Source organism: Ziziphus jujuba, chromosome 10, assembly GCF_031755915.1.
Source record: "Ziziphus jujuba cultivar Dongzao chromosome 10, ASM3175591v1".
NCBI classification, from domain to species: Eukaryota; Viridiplantae; Streptophyta; class Magnoliopsida; order Rosales; family Rhamnaceae; genus Ziziphus; species Ziziphus jujuba.
The window spans coordinates 3,169,439-3,190,448 of NC_083388.1; the positions used below are offsets into that span (position 1 = coordinate 3,169,439).

General features: G+C 35.5%; 4 protein-coding genes across 6 annotated transcripts; 3 read left to right on the forward strand and 1 right to left on the reverse strand.

Moving 5' to 3' along the window:
• Positions 1–1,920: 1,920 nt before the first annotated feature.
• Positions 1,921–4,519, reverse strand: LOC107410336 (pentatricopeptide repeat-containing protein At4g14170-like). Its single transcript, XM_016017750.4, has one exon. It carries the CDS (start codon positions 4,517–4,519, stop codon positions 2,042–2,044), a length of 2,478 nt encoding a protein of 825 aa, XP_015873236.4. The 3' UTR covers positions 1,921–2,041.
• Positions 4,520–4,807: 288 nt separating this feature from the next.
• LOC107410337 (APO protein 4, mitochondrial-like) lies at positions 4,808–8,001 on the forward strand. Of its 3 annotated transcripts, none has more exons than XR_001580803.4 (4): positions 4,808–4,949; positions 5,153–5,437; positions 6,146–7,081; positions 7,551–8,001. XR_001580803.4 is itself a non-coding variant. In XM_016017751.4 (3 exons), the coding sequence occupies exons 2-3, from the start codon at positions 5,175–5,177 to the stop codon at positions 6,858–6,860; spliced, it is 978 nt and encodes a 325-aa protein (XP_015873237.3). In that variant the 5' UTR covers positions 4,808–4,949; positions 5,153–5,174; the 3' UTR covers positions 6,861–7,253. The 3 variants fall into 3 exon arrangements, 1 of the variants encoding a protein (XP_015873237.3); XR_009634461.1 differs by having other exon boundaries at positions 6,146–7,066; XM_016017751.4 differs by lacking the exon at positions 7,551–8,001 and having other exon boundaries at positions 6,146–7,253.
• Positions 8,002–11,754: 3,753 nt separating this feature from the next.
• Positions 11,755–14,666, forward strand: LOC107410332 (tubulin beta-4 chain). The gene is made up of 4 exons (XM_016017744.4): positions 11,755–11,911; positions 12,230–12,633; positions 12,771–13,040; positions 13,744–14,666. Exons 2-4 carry the CDS (start codon positions 12,240–12,242, stop codon positions 14,418–14,420), a joined length of 1,341 nt encoding a protein of 446 aa, XP_015873230.1. The 5' UTR covers positions 11,755–11,911; positions 12,230–12,239; the 3' UTR covers positions 14,421–14,666.
• A 3,916-nt stretch (positions 14,667–18,582) lies between these two features.
• LOC107410301 (protein NRT1/ PTR FAMILY 4.5) lies at positions 18,583–20,550 on the forward strand. The gene is made up of 3 exons (XM_016017715.4): positions 18,583–19,003; positions 19,095–19,219; positions 19,368–20,550. Exons 1-3 carry the CDS (start codon positions 18,584–18,586, stop codon positions 20,227–20,229), a joined length of 1,407 nt encoding a protein of 468 aa, XP_015873201.3. The 5' UTR covers position 18,583; the 3' UTR covers positions 20,230–20,550.
• Positions 20,551–21,010: the final 460 nt, after the last annotated feature.

The window sequence follows — 21,010 nt, forward strand, 5'->3', positions numbered from 1 at the left end:
TACTATTTTTGTTTGAACAAAATTTAAAAAATTAAAATAAGAGGAACAGTGAGGTGGAATGGATGTCATGCACCATGCTTATTATTATGTCTTTAAACTCAAAACTCTTTGGCGGGTCCCAAGTGGCGTTCGCTCCCTTGCTCTTTTGATTTTTTGTAAATTTTTTTTAAGTTTGGGCTGGAGATAGACGACCGACCGTTTTACCCAATGAAAAGGACCAAGTTGGTAGAAATGAAAATTGACGAAAATACCCCTTCTGTTGGTTGACTAACAAAATGTGAGCGAATCTTGTCAGCTAACTACCACACAATGAGTGAAAACGAAACGAGATCAGTGTCCTTGCTCGTGGGATTTTTGAACAACTTATAAAACGACAATTTCCATTTCCTTTTTAGTATAAAATTATTTGTTTATTCCATTAAATCTTGCATTGGCCCAACTCGTATTGGGTTTCTTTGATAGGGCCAGAAGAAAAACTACAAGCCCACTCAAGTCTTATTATTAGTTTTGATGTATTGCTATTTCTTGATGTCTCATCCCATCTTTTTTATCCATGATATTCTAACTTTGTATTTTTATTTTTGGTAATATATGATCATTCAAAGTTCGTGTATCAAGAAGTGTTTGATTTACCCCTTCCACGATTGCCCAATGGAAAATCTAATGTTTCATATACATATAGTGATTATGAGTTCCAACCCTCCATATTACATAAATATTAATTGTTTCTATCGGATTTGATTTAACTACAGTAACTTTTGACTCCACTCTAATGAAAACATTGTATGAAATTACATCCTAGGGTTAAAATATTCTCCCTATCTATCTAATTAGGTTGTCACAAACCCCTCTTTTTTTTTTTTTTCTTTGTTAAATGTCTTGTCTCCTTTTTACTATTCATCTTTACCTTCCTTTCTTCCTTTTTTTTTTTTTTTCACTCTTTCCTCCTCTACTCTCACTATTTCTTCTCCATTTTCATTTTTTGCTAGTCCTCTTCACTTTCACTATTTTAATATTCCTTTGGTAAAAAGACGTAGTACTTGATGGAATTTAGAAATGACAGAAGAAAATTTCTTCATATGAAGATGAAAATTGCATAATCAGTTTATTTACATTCTAGAAAAGAAAAACAAATACAACTTCACTATTGTAATCGAAAGTTTAACTAATAACACTTTTAATCTTCACTTTTGTAGTCTTGAGGTGTTAAAATGCATCATCTTTCACTCCAAAATCATCTTTAGCCAAACATTGAAACATTATTGAAAACTCCAAAATAATTATAAAAAAAAAAAACCACAACAATAACAACAACAAACCGCGGGGTGAAGACCAAGTGACCAACTGAATATCACCTCAAAGAAAATCACTTTACATGTATCCAAATTTCAAATAATTACAGAACCTCATGGTCTACAAGCTCTCCTTGAAACCAAGGGCTGCCAACTTGATAGTAAAGGCAGAAGTACTTGATATTAAAGGCAGAAGTAATCATATCATCAATACAGACAGTAGAAATTAGAATTGCATAAATAAATCAGGAAATGGGCACAAAATAAAATAAACCAACTTGATATGAAGTCACACACACCTCTGAGTACAAAGTACTGCATGACCCACACAACTGAAGAATACTATAACAGCTTCCAGATACACAGCAAATGCTAGAGAATCATATTAAAATAAATAATGAGGGGTTGACAGATGAATGAACAAAGCCAACACTATGTATGGGACCACCTACATTCAATGTGAAGAAGCATATTGGTTCACAAGCAAACAAAATGCCAGTATTCATCCAGCTATGCATGAAATTTCCATACCAATAATTTTAAGAACAGAATTGTACCAGTCTCACATTGCTCAGAATCCACGGTTTACGTCAGACCAAATTGAAAATCGCATTGCTTATTGGCTTGCAATAGAAAATCTTATCAGCTATATTCATCACTGAGATATTATTACAAAGTTCAATGTCCCAAAAAAAAAAAAAAAACAAAAAAGAAAAATGATCTGTTGGAGCTGCTAACTTCTCATTTATTTAGATTCTGCAAGCCAAAAAACCTGAGTCAAATCCATCTATTCTCTCCCCAACGACAAAAGCATGTACCTGATCACGAATCTGAACCCAACTGCAACCAGGGTTCTTCTTCACTCCCCTTGACTTCATCAATTCCCTCACCTGAATTGCCTCAGCCCATCTCCCTGCTTCTGCATACATATTTGAAAGAAGTATATAGTACCCGCAATGCTGAGGCTTCAACCTAAATAGATGCTCAGCTGCCCACCTCCCTAAGTCTACATTGCCATGGGTTCGACATGCCCCAAGCAAAGCACCCCAAACATTGGCATCTGGTTTAATATGCAGGCCTTTAATTAGATTTGCAGCTTCTTCCATAAGCCCTGCTCGGCCAAGGAGATCAACCATACAAGCATAGTGCATTTGTGTTGGCTCGATATTTCGAGCATGCATCTCCTCAAAGTATTTCTTCCCCTTTTCAACTAGCCCTCCATGACTACAAGCTGATAAAACTGCAATGTATGATACCGAATCATACTCTATACCATCTTCCTTCATTGCTTCGAAAAGACTTATTGCAGTATCCAGTTCACCTAGCATTCCATATCCCAATATCATAGTATTCCAAGAGGCTACATCCTTCTTCGGAATCTGGCTAAAGACCTTAGCAGCAATATCAATTCGTCCACATTTGGTGTAAAAGTCTAAAAGTGAGTTTGCAACAAAAAGATGAGAGTGACAAAGCTTTCTCAATAAAAATCCATGAATTTCTTTCCCTTGCTTGCTTGCACCTAGATTTGCACAAGCGGATATAACACCCACAAAGGAAACAATGTCATAAATCATCCCTACAAGCCTCATTTCTGAAAACAACCTAAAGGACTTTGAGCAATCACTTGTTTGAGAATAGCCTACAATTAGTATATTATAAGATACCTCATCTTTTAGAGAGATATTAAACACGCTTTGTGCAAGTTTTAGGCAACCACATTTTGAATACATGTCTGTCAAAGCGTTGGAGACAAACAGGTCAGAGGCAGATCCTGTACGTATTGCCTTAGCATGGATTTCTTTCCCGCAATGACTGAAACCCAAACGAGCACAAGCCGGAAGAACATTTATGAAGGTGATAAGGTTAGGTGCTGTACCATGAGCTTGCATCCGTCTTACGAGTCCTACGGCTGCCAACGCAAGCTTGTTTTGAGCAAAATTAGCAATCATCGCATTCCATGAAACAATATTCCTTCCACCCATCCCATGGAACACATGGGATGCCTTAGTTGAATGGCCTGATTTGGCATACATATCAATTAACGAGTTTGCAATGAAAATATCAGATTCAATTCCTTTTCTTATACTAAATCCATGAATTTCTTTTCCTGCTTTAAAAAATCCTAGTTCAACCACTACTGGTACCATGCTAGAAATGGTGATAGAATTCGGACTAATCCCACAATCAATCATTAATTTAAATGTATTAAAAGCATCCTCGTCATGCCCAATATAAGAAAGACTAGTGATAGCTGCATTCCAAGAGACTTCATTTCTACAGAACATTTCGTCAAAAACAAGCTTTGAAGCCTTCACATTCCCACATTTCCCATATACATCAACTAATGCATTGCCAATAGTCACCTGACGATCCAAACCAACCTTAACGGTATAGCAATGAATCTGGGTCGCCATCAGCTCATCTTCAAGCCCAACACAAACGGGCAACACGGTGATCACGCTAACAAAATTTGGCTTAACCCAAAAACTGGAATTCATTTCTCGGTAAAATTCAAGTGCCTCCGTATAAAGCCCATTTACAGAAAAAACCCCAATAATCGTATTCCATGACACAACATCTCTTTCACGCATTTCCTCGAAGACCTTCACTGCCTCACTCAGTTTCCCACAATTCCCATAAAAGGAAAGCAAAGTGTTCCCAACAAAGACATCGAAATCAAAACCCAGCTTCAAAACAAACCCATGAATCTCCATCCCTTTCCGGACCTCCCCAAAGTCTGAACACACCTTGAGAACGTAAGGGAAGGTATGATCATCGAGTCCAACACCGCAGCGAACCATGCGATTATAAGACTCAAACCCATCATGAACTCCAGCAATCGAATTAGCCCGTATGAGTGTGTTCCACAAGAACGCGGTGCGACAATACCCAACGGTGTCGTCGAAGAGACGCAGAGAAGTTGAAGGGTTTCCAAACATGGCATAGTTGAGCATAAGGGAGGCAGAAAGAGAGACACTTCTGGGAAGCAACCCATTGAGAAGCGCAAAGGCATGGACTTGGTTGGTTTGGCGAAGGGAATGGAGGTTCGAGCAGAGTGTGAGGAGGTCGGAGTGAGCTTGAGCCGGTGATGAATGCGAAATGGGAGTGGCAGAGAAAGAACAAAAACAGAGAATTTGGGTCCGCGTTTTATGGGATGGAGTTGGTTTGCCTTTGCGGGAGATTATTAAGGGGGTCTGTAAGCATTTACGCGCATGGTGGGGGAACATAGAAAGATGCAAAATCAAAGCGTTCGGTCCCCTAGAATGTTGTCATATTTTCCTGAGAAAGAAAATTCTTTTTTGAATCAAGCAGATTAAAAGAAGAAAGAGAGAAATACGACGTAGTTTTTGCAATTAACATTTGTCCAAAACCCTATGTTTTATTTGGTCATATCCAAAAAACGGCGGCGTTTTAACTTCAGGTTCTTCCTTCTTCTTCCCGCTCCAGTCCTGATCCAGCTCACCATGACGCCTCCGTTGTGCATATTTCTCTCTGTTAGGAAGTTTACGACGGCGCGAAATCTCCCATTATAGATTTTTTTCTCAACGACAGTTTTTTTCGAATAAAGAAAATAAAAAGCTCTCTCTTCAACTCTTTCTCTCTCTCTCTCGCTACACGCTCCGTGTCTTCCATCCATATCCATTACGACGCCGTCTGGTACGTTTAGGATTTCTTCCAAATTCTCCTTCCTAACTGTATTCTAAATGTCTTTTTTTTTCCTTTTTTTTTTTTTTTTCCTCTTTTGATTTTCTATTCTTGAATCTTTGAATTACAAAGATTCAAATACAATAGTAGTTCTAAACCCCTTTTCCTTTCAATTCCAAAAGGTATCTGATTTTTCATTTGTATTGATTTAATAGATAATATTATATATGTTGTAAAATGGCGATGAGGAAGAAATCACGGGAGATTTTCAACTTAAATTTGAAAAGCAGCAGGCAAAACTACTACGGGAGGTTTTACAGCTCCAAGAAGGTGGATTTAAGGCAGCTTCGTTCGATGATACATGAAAGAATTGAAAACCGTGCCAAGGATTACCCAATCAAGGGTATGCTTCCTGTGGCCCAGGAGGTCCTCAATTCCAGGAAATTCCTTATCCGCGGCGTCTCTATCCTCACCAAAGTGTTCCCCGTTCTGGCTTGCAAGTATGTTCCTCTATTTGTTATTTGTTTTTACCAATAGAATATTATCAACTTTAAACCAAATCCAGTTATATCTTATCTTATTAATTTCACTGGGTTTTTACTACTTGCTTCATTGGGCTAATTCCCATGAGGGAAGAAAAGAGATTTCTGTGGAACATTCTAATAAAGCTTTGGATAAAGTCAATGATTTTTTTTTATTTTTATTTTTTTTGTTTTCGCATTGTATGATTTAGAAGAGGAAGTAGATGTTTTAGTTATTTAATTTTTTATTTAGTAGTTAAGATATTAATTAATAAAACAAAAAATGGAGTCTTGAAAGTATTTTAGTGTATGAATAGCAACTCCATCTGTGTGTATGACATCTAAAATTCTGTTGCTCTAGTGAGAAACTATTTTCTTCAAAACAATTTCATGGTTGAAACAAATCCTTTTTTGAAAAGAAAAAACAGAAGGAAAATAGGGAGTGGTTTCTTTTTATAATTTGGGAACGGTTGAAGAACTATCACCAGCCTCTTTAAAATTTCATATAGAAGCCAAATGCAATTTTACAAGCTGGCTTGTGTAAGATGAAAACCATATTGGTTAGCTTAATGTACCACCTTAGATTTAATCCAAGTCTTCTGCTTTTCTTTTACTCTTGGATAAGAACAGGCTCTATAACCTGCAGAAATACCCAGCTTTCCAATTATTCATTGAGTGCTTTCACAGGTTCTGTCCAGAAGTATATGTTGGTGAGAAAGGCCACTTAATTCAGACTTGCTGTGGTTATAGACGTTTTGCCAAGAATCGGGTTCATGAGTGGATCATTGGTGGTCTGAATGATATACTTGTTCCAGTTGAGACATTTCACCTACAACACATGCATCAGGATGTTATTAGACACCACCAGAGGTTCGACTTCGAACGTGTTCCTGCAGTTGTTGAGTTATGCTGGCAAGCAGGAGCTGTTCCAAGTGAGGAGGATTTGTGCCCCAGCACGCACAACATAGAAGGAGTTTTCCCTTTGTCACCTGATGAACTGAGGTTGATAGCCAATCGAACTTTGAGAGCATGGGAAATGCTTAGAGAAGGTGTACAGAAGTTGATTTTGGCGTATCCGGTAAAAGTCTGTAAACACTGTTCTGAAGTCCATGTTGGGCCATTCGGACATAAGGTTAGAATTTGTGGAGTGTTCAAGTATGAGAGTCGACGAGGAGCCCACTTTTGGGAGAAAGCACAAGTTGATGATTTGGTCCCTCCAAAAACTGTCTGGCATCGTAGGCCTCAAGATCCTCCTGTGCTTTTAAATGAAGGGAAGGATTTTTATGGTCATGCACCAGCAGTGGTGGACCTGTGCATAAAGGCTGGCGTTATTGCACCTCTTAAGTACCATTGTGCGATGAAAGTGCAAGGCTTATCTGGGCCTGTTAAGGCAAAAGTTTGAAGATATGTATGAGATCAAATGCAAAGGCTTATCTGGGCCTGTTAAAGCGAAAGTTTGAAGATATCTATGAGATCAAATGCAACAGAGGCTTGTTTCCACATACTCGATCTGGTAAACATTTGTGGGAAAGCTGAAACCTCTCTCCTCAAGCTGAAACCTCTTCCCTTGCTTTAAGCGGGAGACTGATTCATTCCCCGATTCAAGTGGTTCGTGATTTCTCTGTATGTATCACTTTGAGCCGCTATTATTATTTAAAATATATATATATATAATAAAATAAAATAGAATATTTTCCTGCTACCATGGATATTATCTTCTCATGAAATTGTGGGGCTTAAATAAGGGTTTTTAGTAGTTCATCTTGGTTTGATAAATTTTTTGGTTTTTTTACCATCTTTGAGTACATTTCTAAGTTTTTATGGAATAAAGTGATTGCCCCTTCATTATAATGCGGAACTGAATCCAGTGCACTCTTTGATTCTAGGATTCAAATTTTTCTGATTTTGAACTTTGTGCAAGTATAGCCCGTCAAAAAGTATGTGCTGTAACTCTGGATTAACATGTGATAAGTTGGCATTGATTCTCATGGATCATCAACACCGATCAAATAATTAGAGTGAAGATTACTGCAGGTCTAGTAAGTTGGAAGCTGAAATTATTGATAATTAAATTTTCTTTTCTTTTCTATAGGGAATCTCACAGGTGGAATGGGTATGCTAAAATCTTTGTATCCTGAAACGGCTTCATTCCAAGGTATGAGCTGTACTGCACTCTCACAGGGTTGTAGGCCTTTCTGGTATGTCTTACGGATCCCTAATTGGGTTGGTAAGAAAATACCATTACCAAATGTAATATTCAAATCTTGGATATTTAATTTCAAGTTAAGGAGATGGGATAAAATCGATTTTGTAAATACCATTTGATAAATGCTAAAGAATTTTGAGTGGCTGTTAAAATTTAACACACGTGAATGCATGGCAGTTTATAGTAGCAACTCTGTTCCACGATGACAATTCTGTGTTGATGAGAGTACTAAATATGCAAGCAAGGCAAATGCCTGTATGTTCTTGAATCTCTCATTCTAGTTGACAAAGAAATGTAACTTTCTCGAAAGCTTATTATGTAAATGATTTCGATCGAAGCTGTGGTCTTAAATTCGCTTAGTTTGTGTAGGATTCTTACACCACACATGGATACAGAGACACAAAAGGACTGGAATTTCAGAGCAAATGTATAAAATAAATTGCCAATATTTTAGGAAGTTCCCAGGTTGTGTCCAGTTTTCATCCTTGGTACAACTTGGCAAATATTCTAAGACAATTCAACCATATTGCCATGTGACTTTACTATTTAATATCGGATAAAGTATTACGTATATCAGTAACGTCCATATGAAATGTAAATTGAATAACATATAATTTTTGGCAACTTTAAAATAAAACATGTAGGTCCTAAAAAATAATTGTTGAGAATTTGATTAAGAATAATTTGTTATACCATATTACACATGTAATTGTTCCATATAAATATTTTTTTAAAATATCCATTTTCTTAATTCTTGTTTCTATTATTATCTTCTTATTTTCGCCACTTGAACCCCACCCAAAAAATAAATAAAATAAAAAAAACACCAAATAGTGGCTATGTCAGTGAATTAAAACACAAATACAGTGAAGCTCTTCGTAAATTAATAGAAATAGTGCTTTGAAATTAAGTTTCTTCTCCACAGCTTGGATCAAGAGAAATAGCATGGGTTTCCGAGAAAGTAAATGAAAACGAAGTCACATTGAGATCAAATCTATTTCACACTCACAGTACTCATAAAAGAAGCTTTTTTCATGATTTTTTTTTTTGGGTAAATGAAGCTATTTTCATGATTGTTGATTGATGAGGCATAACAAATGAATGAGACATTTGCTTAAATGAGGCTTCTTCTTTTTTTATTTATTTATAATAATGTGCTTGAATGAGGCTTTTTTTATGGTAAATGCTTCAATGAGGCTTTGGACGACTCATCGGGACCACCAAGAATGGGTCTGACAAAATTACCTGGGCTCTAGCCTCATTTTGCCCTATTTATTTTCTTTAGGCACGTGCACTTGCTTCACAGTCACGTGTATATGTGCATGTACATGTTACCATGTTGTGTGCATGTGTATTCCTGTTCTTCGTAAAGGTTTTCCATTTTGATATTAATTCCCGATGGCTGGGTAATTTAGGGATGGCAATTTGCTCCGCAGGCCTCATATCCATGGTGCACCGTCTTTAACGGGATGGTTTATCTCCAAAAATTCAGGGATGCGAGGCGGACTCAAGGCATATGCTTAAAAACCGAGTCGGGAATGGACCGGGGACGGGGAATAATAACTCCGTCCTGAACCCGCCCCGATATATATATATATATATATATTTATTTATTATTTTTTTTTTACAAAATTTCATTTATGTAAAATCATTTTCTTCTTTTTATTTATTTATTTTTTAAATATATATTTTATTATAATTATAAATTTGTTTTTTAATGTATTTTATTATATTTTTATTGTATTATAGTCATTTTCTTTATATTTTAATCATAAAATAATTTTTTTATATAAATTTTTAAAAAAAATATCGATTAAAAAACAAAATGGAAAAAACCGTCCTGCCCTGTCCCCGTCCCGCAAAACTCCCGATCCCACCCCGCATCTAAAAAAACGGGAAAAATCGCGGAGATGAATGTAAAATTCCCTGCGGGGACGGAGATGGAATTTTAAAAACCGGCTCCGCCCCGTGACATCCCCAGGGTAATTCTGTAATTTTATCTCTAATAATTTTTTTAATGAAATTTGTATGACATTATGACCCATTGAGGTTTTTTTTTTTTTTTTTTAATAGCTTTGTTACAAAATTAAGTCTAAACTTTAATTAGAATTTTTAGTTTAGTTTTTCTAATTTACTTTTTAGTAATGCGTATATAATTAAATTAGAGTTCTTGTATCTTTTTAGTAGTGCATATGTAATTAAGTTAGAATAAGTTGACCAGAAATCAATCTTTATACAAAATCAATTTAGCTTAGATTCCAACAGATAGAAATGACCCGACATGTTTGGATAAAAAAAAAAAAAAAAAAAAAAAGGTCAGAAGAGACGGATGATGAGTTTTGATGCTGAATTGCATGAGTGGTTAATGGTTGAAAGAAAATAATAATAATCATCTTTAAAAAAAATTGAGAAATTAATTGCATCGTAACATATTTGAATATTCAATTTTTCTTCTTTTTTTTTTATTTTTTTATTTTTGCCCCTGCATTAAAAACTGACACTCAACATAAATTTACTTACTGTGAGCTTCATTCAATTATTTATTTACTTTTTTTCTTAATGAGCTTCGTTCATTTTAAATATAAAAACAGAAAGAAAAGAAAGTACAATTAATTTTTATATGGAAAACAAAAATTATTCTGAAAATTATCTTCTAAATTATTGTGGATTATAGTAGATTATAAATGATATAAAAGACATATCAATTAATAATTTAAAATTATAATCTTAATTGAAAAATATGGCAGTGTCAGTATCAGCTATATCACAATATCTTTATGCATATCAAACTGGCTTTGATACAACCAAAAAGAGATAAAATAAAAGTAAAAAAAGAAAAACTTTGGATTTATTTTTGTTGGCACTAAGTAAATATTATTATAACATGAATGGTCCACAGGAAGTCTAAAAATATAAATCATGAGGTTTTATTTGCACATAGAAGCAACATAGAGGGTAGGGGATTAGGTGGCGATTGCAATGAGGAATGTGACATGATAGAAACAAAGAGTTGTTGGCAAGTCACATGGACAACTTTGCTAATTCACATGGACCTTCCATCATAACCCCACTTTTTTCTTTTTTTTTCCGCACTACTATAAGGTCCTCAGATTAAGATTCACCATCTAAATCCCAGACACAATTTAATCACAATATAATAAAAAGGGACCGACCGTATTAGCATATTTCTGCAGTCTACTATAAAATACCATTCTTACCCTTTTATAGCTATTTCAAATGAGACCAAATATATACATATACATATATATATATATATATATATATATTATGTTATTATTTCTATCAAATATATATATATATAGACAATTATGATGTCACATCTTGTTGGGTGAGAATATGAAGAACAAAAGCTATCTAAATAATGATGCACTATGTTGACGCTCTAATTTGAAATTTTCAAATTTAGCATGGTAAGAATTCTTTAATGGACAATGCTATTCATATTATAAGATATTTTTTATACATATTTTTTGTTTCATACTTTATTTGTTATTTATGCATGAATGTTATAATGCTCCAAAAATATGTTTTGTTCCAAAAAAAACACTTCATTTATTTTGGTTTTTTACATAACTCTTTTCTTCGTAATTTTCCTTCAATATTAGTGTGGTAATTAAAAAATGTGACATAAGAATCCAATTTAGCCGTAATATACAAAAACAGATAATATTTTGTAAATTTCTCATTGTCTTTAATATTTTATAATTTAATTTTAAAATTTATGTAAATTTAAATTTTTTTAAGAAAAAATTTCTTACAAAGATATTGATGCCTCGCTTCTTGACAAAGACAATCAAACAATTTAGGTTGATTTCGTCAACAAAATATCAAAAGAATCCAACCCGAAATTATCGTCTACAGGCAGAAAAAAAAAAAAAAGCTTTTTTCGTATATTCAAAAATAAAATAACCGACAAAATCCTAATTCCAATCTTTTACAGAAACAAATCCACAGCGTTCAATCCAATCCATCCCACGGCATCCAACGGTGGGATCTAAAAAAGGAGGGAAAAGATCTTGTCCGTCCCATCTCACAGCCTTGCCCTTCTGATACACCCTTATAAAGCTCCTCATTTCCAGTGCTGGTCCTCGCTATCCTCATCCTCTGACTCACTCTCTTACATCCTTCAATCGGATCGAGCAAGCTCTGCTCGGTCTTCGGAAGTTTCCTCCGGCGGACATCACCGGAATTATCGGAGTCTCGCTTCGGTCGTTGGAAATTCACTGGTATTTTGACTGGTTTTTAGATCTGATATGATTTTTTTTTTTTTTTTTTTACCCTGTTTGGTTGCCGAGAAAATGGACACTCATTGTATTGTAAATTACAAGTTTGGTAGTTTTACTTTAGAATCTTAGATCTGATAGCTAATGTAGTTTCACTGAAAATAATAAAACAAGCTTTTATGTATCGTTGTTTAGAGTTTTAGAACCAGAATGGAGTCGTTTTCTTTGTTATTTATTTTCTTGTTTACTTTCACTAATCTGCCTGATGTAGTATTAGGTATTAGGGTTTGCTAAATGTCGATTTTCTTTGCTGTATTGCAGAAAAAGAAAAATGAGAGAAATCCTTCACGTTCAGGGTGGACAGTGTGGAAACCAGATTGGGTCCAAGTTCTGGGAAGTGGTTTGCGATGAGCATGGGATTGACCCAACTGGTCGATACACTGGAAGCTCAGATCTGCAACTGGAGAGAGTCAATGTGTATTACAATGAGGCCTCCTGTGGACGATTCGTCCCTCGTGCTGTGCTCATGGACCTCGAGCCTGGTACGATGGACAGTGTGAGGACTGGTCCTTATGGCCAGATCTTTAGGCCTGATAACTTCGTTTTTGGGCAGTCTGGTGCTGGAAACAACTGGGCTAAGGGCCATTACACTGAGGGAGCTGAGCTCATTGATTCGGTTCTTGATGTTGTCAGGAAGGAGGCTGAGAACTGTGATTGTCTTCAAGGTAAAATGTTATTGTTCATTGTATTTGTGATGTGCTATATTTCTTGGCATTTGTTGTGCATTGATGGTATTAGATACTCTTATATGGATCCTTTACTTGGGTTTTTGTTACTTATTTTGTGCTCTCTTGCTGTGCAGGTTTTCAAGTGTGCCACTCACTTGGTGGAGGTACTGGTTCTGGAATGGGTACCCTGTTGATCTCGAAGATCAGGGAGGAATATCCTGACAGAATGATGCTTACTTTCTCGGTGTTCCCATCGCCAAAGGTTTCAGATACAGTTGTTGAGCCTTACAATGCCACCCTTTCTGTTCACCAGCTTGTTGAGAATGCAGATGAGTGCATGGTGTTGGATAATGAAGCCTTATACGATATCTGTTTCAGGACCCTTAAATTGACTACTCCCAGCTGTAAGTATTACTTTCTTTCTGTTTCTATTTCTTAACTGGTCTGATGCTCTATTTTGCGACCTGCTTATTCAAAGTAAACTTTGAATTGCATTAGTTGAGGTGGTTAATTTAAGTTTACAAAACATTGTCAGGGTAGTTAAGTGTTAGAAGGATATGCTGTTTTATCACATTCACAGTTATGGATGCTCATGTAGTTGGTTTTCAGTGTTGTCTTTTGTAATCGGGCTCACATGGTGAAAGTTACTGTGAAAGAATTAGAGAAAAGATGTAGTTTTTTAGTCTTACAGCACTTTCAGGTGTATCATAAGATTATTGCTATGCAGTATGGTGGCATCACTTTATGCAGCATCATGTTTCTAGTATTCTTGCCTTTTTGACTTATTGTTCTGGAAGCTGCGATTCCTATGCTTGTGGCTTGTGATTTCATTGTATATTGTCTTTTCTATGCAAGAATTTGTTGTCACTTAAGGTATTTAGCTTGGAATCAAATTTTTACCTGCGGCCCTAGAACTTGTTGGCTTAACCTCTTTGTAGAGCTGTGATATTTTATCTCTTCTGTTGAATGATCTGCATACTAGGATTGGTTGAACTGTTTTTGGTGTCATTGATGGCAGATGCTTGGTGTTTTATTAGCTAATAAAGGGATGGCAATTATTTTCTTTTGCAAAAGTACTGACATTTTTTTTGTTTGCCTTTGTCACAGTTGGTGATCTGAATCATTTGATTTCTGCAACCATGAGTGGTGTGACATGCTGCCTTAGGTTCCCTGGTCAGCTTAACTCTGATCTGAGGAAACTTGCAGTGAACCTTATCCCCTTCCCACGTCTTCACTTCTTTATGGTTGGGTTTGCTCCTCTTACCTCACGTGGCTCTCAACAGTACCGAGCCCTGACTGTCCCAGAACTCACTCAGCAAATGTGGGATGCCAAGAACATGATGTGTGCTGCAGACCCACGTCATGGTCGCTACCTCACAGCCTCAGCCATGTTCAGGGGCAAAATGAGCACCAAAGAAGTGGATGAGCAGATGATCAATGTGCAGAACAAGAACTCTTCTTACTTTGTTGAGTGGATACCAAACAATGTAAAATCAAGTGTCTGTGACATTCCTCCAAGGGGACTTTCTATGGCATCTACCTTTATTGGGAACTCAACTTCAATTCAGGAGATGTTCAGGCGTGTGAGTGAGCAGTTCACAGCTATGTTTAGGAGGAAGGCTTTCTTGCACTGGTACACTGGGGAGGGAATGGATGAAATGGAGTTTACTGAGGCCGAAAGCAACATGAATGATCTTGTTTCTGAGTACCAACAATACCAGGATGCAACAGCTGATGAGGAGCTTGACTATGAGGATGAGGAGGAAGATGTCCATGACATGTGAGAGGCTGTGGAGCACTCTATATGGTTTTATGATACATATAATCTGTTTCCTACCATGATGTTAAGAAAATCTGCATTTGCTTTCTTTCAGTTGTCAAAAGAATGCGTGCTTTGCCTATTTTTCCTTGGTAGTTTTTCAAGTAGCTAATATACTAGTAGCTGGGAGATGTGAAAAAAGTATTGTATGCCTGTACTGTTGCTGGCTTTGCCTTTCGTTGTGATTATCAATTTCATTATCATTTTCCGAGTCTTGGTATATTTGAAATAACTATCCTTGTCGTAATTTCTCTTGCAGTTATTTTCTTCAATTTATTAATTTGTCATTGCCAATCGTGAGGATTAGTTCTTGGTGTTTTATTTTAAATTTCACTTAAATAGTAAAATGTAAAACTTGTTATCAAATGGAATCTAAGAATTATTTATGAACTTCACTAAATGCTTGGATATGTCATTATAAGAGTCCTAGAATCAATTATAAAAAAAATTGGTAATATATAGGTGTTTGGTGAAAGTAAATGAGGCTGATTATTTGAGAAATATTGTAGTCCCATTTTAGAAAAAGGTCTAAAACACTGGAAAATTTTGCCTCTCTAGCTTCTTTCTGGAATTTCTCCAAAAGCTTAGAAGAAGGTTCAAATCTAATATGACCGCCAAAATCCTACTGACCAAACTCCTTAAGAAACAACAATTCACTCGAACGAAAATTAAATTCACCATTTCTTAATGTATTCCCCAGTTCTTTCTATTACTGAGCCAGGTAAAAACATCTGGAAAAGTACCACAGAGAAAAAGGAATACCGCCACAGTGCAAATCCATGGGATTTAATCTAGCTTCTTGAGTTGAAAACCACAAAAAAAAAAAAAAAAAAAAGTCTCTGTAAAAATTGGTGTGTCTCTCAGCTCTACCAGTTGACTTATAAAGAGCTAAGAAGAGGGAGGGTGGTCCCTTTTCAACGTAACCCCACTTTCTGAAGAGCCCATTTCCACTTACTTCCATCAATTTACAATGGAAAACGCCTGAAAATTTTATTAAACTACATAATCCGACCCACAAAACAACATTACGAAGAATTTTAATGGGTATTTTCCTGATAGAGCGTTTATTTTTAATGAGTATCTTAATGCGTATAAAGCATTACGCTCCATCAAACATATCAAAGAAACCCACAAATGGAACATAATGTGGGTTTTGCAGATTTAGCAGACCCTACTGCAAGGAATGGCTCACTGGTGAAAAAAATGCATCCAATATGTCATTGTTATTGATTTTTCTGGCTTAATTTTCTTAAATACCAATTTCATCATTTCCTTTGAACTATGGCAATGATACATATATGTTGCAGATGAATATGGATTACACCATTTGAGAACAAGGCCAAAATAAAGGAAGTGTAATTGGTAGTGGTATGACTGTTGAAGAGTTTTAGATCCGCCACGAGCTTGAGATGTACATATAGAGAGAGAGACTTAGAAGAAGAGATTAAGGATGGAATTTACCATCTTCATCAGAGAATGCACAGGCTTTGTCAACACAAAATTCAAAGGAATACGCAAGAGAGGAATTAGAAAACAGAGTAAAATTGGCCAAAGAAAAGAAGACGGTTTCTGAGATAAATATCAACATAAAAATGGAAGGAGGAACAAAAGTTGAAAGAAAGGAGACCAAGAAAGAAGCGCCAGGAAAAGAGTCAGCCTCAGGCGTTCTAGACCAGAAAATATATGCAGCAGGTAACCAGCAATAAGAAGTTTGATTGGGTGCATACTCTCCCATCAAGTAGTACTGGTACCAGTGCTAGTGATGGTCACCTTCCAAATCCTAGCCACGAAAATGCCAAGAGTCTTTTGTCTTTTATTATTTGTTTGTTGATGCACATGATATTCTTGGCCAAGGCCCATCAGAAGCTGCGGTTGATGATCATGATATTCAGGATGCCACAGCTTATGAGAAGCATGACTATGAGGATAAGAAGGAACATGTCCAAGAGATGTAAGAAAATGTTGAATGCTTTGGAGCACTCTGAATTATTTTAAGACACATAATTAAAAATCTTTTCATGTTAAGAAATTCTGTATTTTCTGTCTTGCAGTTCCAAAGAAGAGTTGTTAAAAGAATGCCCTGTTTTACCTTGTAGCTTAAGTAATTAAAAAGACTACTAGTACTGTGGCTGGCTTTGCCTTTCTCTGTGATTATCAACGTCTATTGCAAATCTTGATATATCTCCGCCTAAATTGTCACTTCAATAAGATACTTAATTAATGTCCACGTAAAAATAGTAAAATATTTTTCTATGGAGACTCCAAGTAATATAGAGTTTCATATTCTTTCGCAAATTAAAGTTCTGTTTACTATTTTTTCTGCCTAATAATTTAAAAAATATTTTAAAGAATAAGAACTCTTAAAACATTATACACAATTGTAATATTGTAACAACTTGTTCTGTGTTTTGGAAGTCCTCCCTTAATAACCTTTTGACACAAATTTGTAAGTGACAATGTCAGCCTTTGAAAAATAAGATGTACCGTGCTAAAAATTTGTTAATGTCAAGTAAAATTTGTTTAATGGAATTTATTCAAAAGGGAAGTCTTTCAGAGAAACGTTAATGCTGTTGGAACTTAAAATATTCAAGGGACTGTTTTCAATAGAGAACATATGGTGGCATTATCAAGAAAAGTGTTGGTCATATCCTGTTGTTTTTGCCCCTGCTTCCAAAATGCTCGGCTATTGAAGCTTTTATCTAAAATTGTAACTCATTTCTTAACTGAAGAGCAAATATAGTGCCTACTACTACTTTGAATTTACTAATTGGAGACCTTAAAATTCAATGCCATAGTCGGCTAGATACTAGCGGATAACATATTTTATAAGGGCTAGTTGATCATTTTTTCTTTATCGCTAAAGTATTTTTAGTATTTTTATGATTAGAATGATAATATATTTGAAGTAATTCAAGCCTCTTGTATACCTTATTGTAACTTCCCATATTTAGCCTAATGTCAAACTTTGTTTGCACACTACTCTAACAGATATTATATTTGAAAATGTGGTGATTAATTTTGTTAACTCCATAGTATGGTAATTCTTTTTGAAATTGTTTCTCAGGCAAGTCGAGTCCGCTGTAAAGATGCTCGTAGTTGGATATATTTTAACTTTGTAGTTTGTCTATTTGCCTTCATTTTTTTTTTCTTTTTTTTTTTTTTTGGGGGTAGTAGTGAGAAAGAAGGTAGGCAACAAAATCAAGCACAAAATAAGTAATTTCTTAAAAATGTTGCATTTGTTAAGATTCAAAATTATGTGAGAGAGAGATAGAGCTATACAAAATAGAGGATAAAGAGTTTCAAGAGTTTGTAGGGATGTAAAAAATAAAACAACTTAAAAAATGGTAAATTATATTCTAACAAATTCAGAAAGCAGAATCTGTTTGTCTATGACATTATAAATACCCATCACTACTACATTATATTCAAGCCATAACAACCTCTGAAGCAAAGTTCATAGCTCCATTTGAGAAGCAATTCTTTCTAGGTCCTCTACAATGGTAAGTCCAAAAACCCTTGTGACATTGTCTCTCCAGTGGCAACTCTCCTGTTAGCACTCTTATTTTCTCATTTTTGCTTCTCATCTTTTGCATATAGGAATCAAATACTGCTGAATTTGGGAGAAGCAATAGAAAAGGAGGATTTCTTGCTTGCATATTTGTTTTTGGTAAGTAACCAAATTTTGTTTCGAATAAGTTTTGGAAATCAGAATTGCAATGTTAAGTTAGTGGATGATGTTATGCTCAGTAAGTGAAGTGGGTGCTTTTTTTATAAACTTGTAGCGTTGGGGGCATTGGAGAACATGGGCTTTGTAGCCAACTCCGCGGTCATGGTTCTCTATTTTCATTATGTGTTGCAATTCGACTTATCTGCCTCTGCAAACACCCTTACAAATTTCATGGGTTCAGTTACCTTGCTCTCACTCTTAGGAGGTTTTATCTCTGATACTTATTTGAACAGACTCTACACTTGTTTGATATTTGGAACAATGGAAGTATTGGTAATACAACTGGCTGTGACTTTTCTTTCTTTCTCTCTTTTTGTGTTTGTATATGTATATATATATATATATAAATTATGTATATATATCTGAATAAGGTTTCATTTTGTTCCGAATTGCAGGCTTTGATGTTGGTTACTATACAAGCATATGACAAGGATTTGCATCCTAAACCTTGTGGTGGCAAGCCAAGCTGTATAAAGGGAGATAAAGCAATAATGTTTTACACCTCCATTTGTCTATTAGCACTAGGTGCGGGTGGTGTTAAGGGGGCTCTTCCAACACTTGGGGGTGATCAGTTTGATCCAAAGGATCAAAAGGAACGAAAACTTCTTGGACGCTACTTTAATTGGTATTTGCTCAGTACAATACTTGGTTCAATGGTAGGAGTTACGGCCATTGTATGGGTTAGCATGAACAAAGCTTGGTACTGGGGATTTTTCATTGGCACCATCACTGCTCTAATTGGATTCATTGTTTTAGCACTTGGGAAGCCTTTCTATCGCTTCCAACCCCTTGGAAACAGCCCAATAGTGAGGGTTGCACAGGTTTTGCTCTTTGATTCTTGTTTTTGTCTTTCTTGCCTGTTTACACGTAGAATTACAGCAGAAAAGAAATGAATTGCTCTGGCTTTTGCAGGTTATAGCGGTTGCAGCACGAAATAGAAAATTGTCATTACCACAAAACTTGAATGAACTTTATGAGAACAGTGACAAAATTGTAGATCCATTTGAAGAAAAACTCTTGCATACCAATCAATTTAGGTAATTTATAACTACTACCCCTGGATAGAAAGGTCCAATGGCATGACTGCATAAAAGTCCACACTTTGTAAAACATATTTCAAAGTGGTAATAACTCTAGACTTCTCCTAATGCCTATGATATGAATCATCTGTGTACATTATACCAGGTTTCTAGACAAAGCTGCTATTGTACCCAACGGCACAGCTCCAGAGCCTTGGAAGGTTTGCACAGTTACACAAGTTGAAGAAATAAAGATCCTAATAAGAATGCTTCCCATCATAGCTAGCACCATTATAATGAATACATGCTTGGCACAGTTGCAAACATTTTCAGTCCATCAAGGGTACTCCATGGATCCTTATATTGGATCATGGGAATTTCCAACAGCATCAATTCCTGTAATTCCACTAGTATTCATGTCGATCCTCATACCCATCTACGAGTTTTTCGTTGTCCCATTTGCAAGGAAGATTACGGGACATCCATCAGGCATATCTCAACTTCAAAGAGTGGGTGTCGGTCTTGTTCTTTCAATTGTATCAATGAGTATTGCAGGTATAGTTGAAGTCAAGAGAAGGAATAAAGGTATCATGAACCCCATTAGTCTATTTTGGCTTTCCTTCCAATATGGCATTTTTGGACTTGCAGACATGTTTACTGTTGTTGGGTTATTAGAGTTTTTCTACAAGGAAGCTCCTTCAGGGATGAAATCTTTATCCACTTGTTTCACTTGGTTATCCATGTCTTTTGGGTATTTCTTGAGCAGCATTTTTGTTGATCTTATAAACTCTGTCACCAAGAGGATTACTCCAAGCAAACAAGGTTGGCTGCAAGGAAGAACCTTGGATCAGTATAATCTGCATCTCTTCTATTGGTTCTTAGCTATCCTTGGTGCCATTAACTTTGCAAATTATCTGTTTTGGGCTTCATGGTACAAGTACAAGAAAGATGTTGGAGAAACTGGAATTGAACAGAAAGAATTGTCTGGCCTCAGGGAAGCATCCTTCAAGGAAGATGATGAATTTTGACAATTTGTGAGACACACAATCTTGGAGTGATGGAGCTAGAGATTATGACAATCCAAAATAAAGTTTCTTGGAGTGATGGAGCTAGAGATTATGATAATCCAAAATAAAGTTCTTTCTTCTTTGTATTTCGTTATTATACTTTGAGATATAAAATTTTCAAGAAATTAAATAATATAAGGATTTTATTGCTACTGGATTCATGAAGCAGAACTATGATGCTATTATGCAAGGCTTTCAAAGGCTTTTGTCATGTCTACACAAATGACACCAAAAAAACCAAATAAATAAAGGTCATACTAATATAATGTACATTAAAATTGAGATTAATAAAAATAAATAGATTAGACAAAAATGTAAAGAGGAAATATCAAATATATATATATATATATATATATATATATGAGAAAAACTAGAATTAAAATAAAAGTTGGAAATGAACAACTCTTAAAAATCAATTGGACAAAAATGTAAGGAGAAAATATCAAATATAAAATTAAAATTGAAATTCAAAATGAACAACAACTCCCAAAAATCAATAGGATTTTTGTTGAGAAACATATATGATAGCGGTGCGCAAACAAATAGTGGGAATGTGAAATTGTGGCATCCACATGATTTTGTGTGAAAAGCAATCAACCTCCTATCATGATCACGTGCCATACATCCTTCCAGAACCAACACTGCCTTTCTCTCTAAATTCTTTTCTTTTCTTTTCTCTCCTTTCGTTTCCTTCTAGACCAGGATAGGGATAAAGAGAACTACATTCCATGTGATCACTCGG

Coding starts and splice junctions, on each gene's coding strand:
- LOC107410301 (XM_016017715.4), top strand. CDS start 18,584: ATGTTGGTTACTATACAAGCATATGACAAGGATTTGCATCCTAAACCT. Junction 19,004..19,094: donor CAATAGTGAGGGTTGCACAG/GTTTTGCTCTTT, acceptor TGGCTTTTGCAG/GTTATAGCGGTTGCAGCACG. Junction 19,220..19,367: donor TTGCATACCAATCAATTTAG/GTAATTTATAAC, acceptor ACATTATACCAG/GTTTCTAGACAAAGCTGCTA.
- LOC107410337 (XM_016017751.4), top strand. CDS start 5,175: ATGGCGATGAGGAAGAAATCACGGGAGATTTTCAACTTAAATTTGAAA. Junction 5,438..6,145: donor TTCCCCGTTCTGGCTTGCAA/GTATGTTCCTCT, acceptor GTGCTTTCACAG/GTTCTGTCCAGAAGTATATG.
- LOC107410332 (XM_016017744.4), top strand. CDS start 12,240: ATGAGAGAAATCCTTCACGTTCAGGGTGGACAGTGTGGAAACCAGATT. Junction 12,634..12,770: donor GAACTGTGATTGTCTTCAAG/GTAAAATGTTAT, acceptor CTTGCTGTGCAG/GTTTTCAAGTGTGCCACTCA. Junction 13,041..13,743: donor TAAATTGACTACTCCCAGCT/GTAAGTATTACT, acceptor CCTTTGTCACAG/TTGGTGATCTGAATCATTTG.
- LOC107410336 (XM_016017750.4), bottom strand. CDS start 4,519: ATGTTCCCCCACCATGCGCGTAAATGCTTACAGACCCCCTTAATAATC.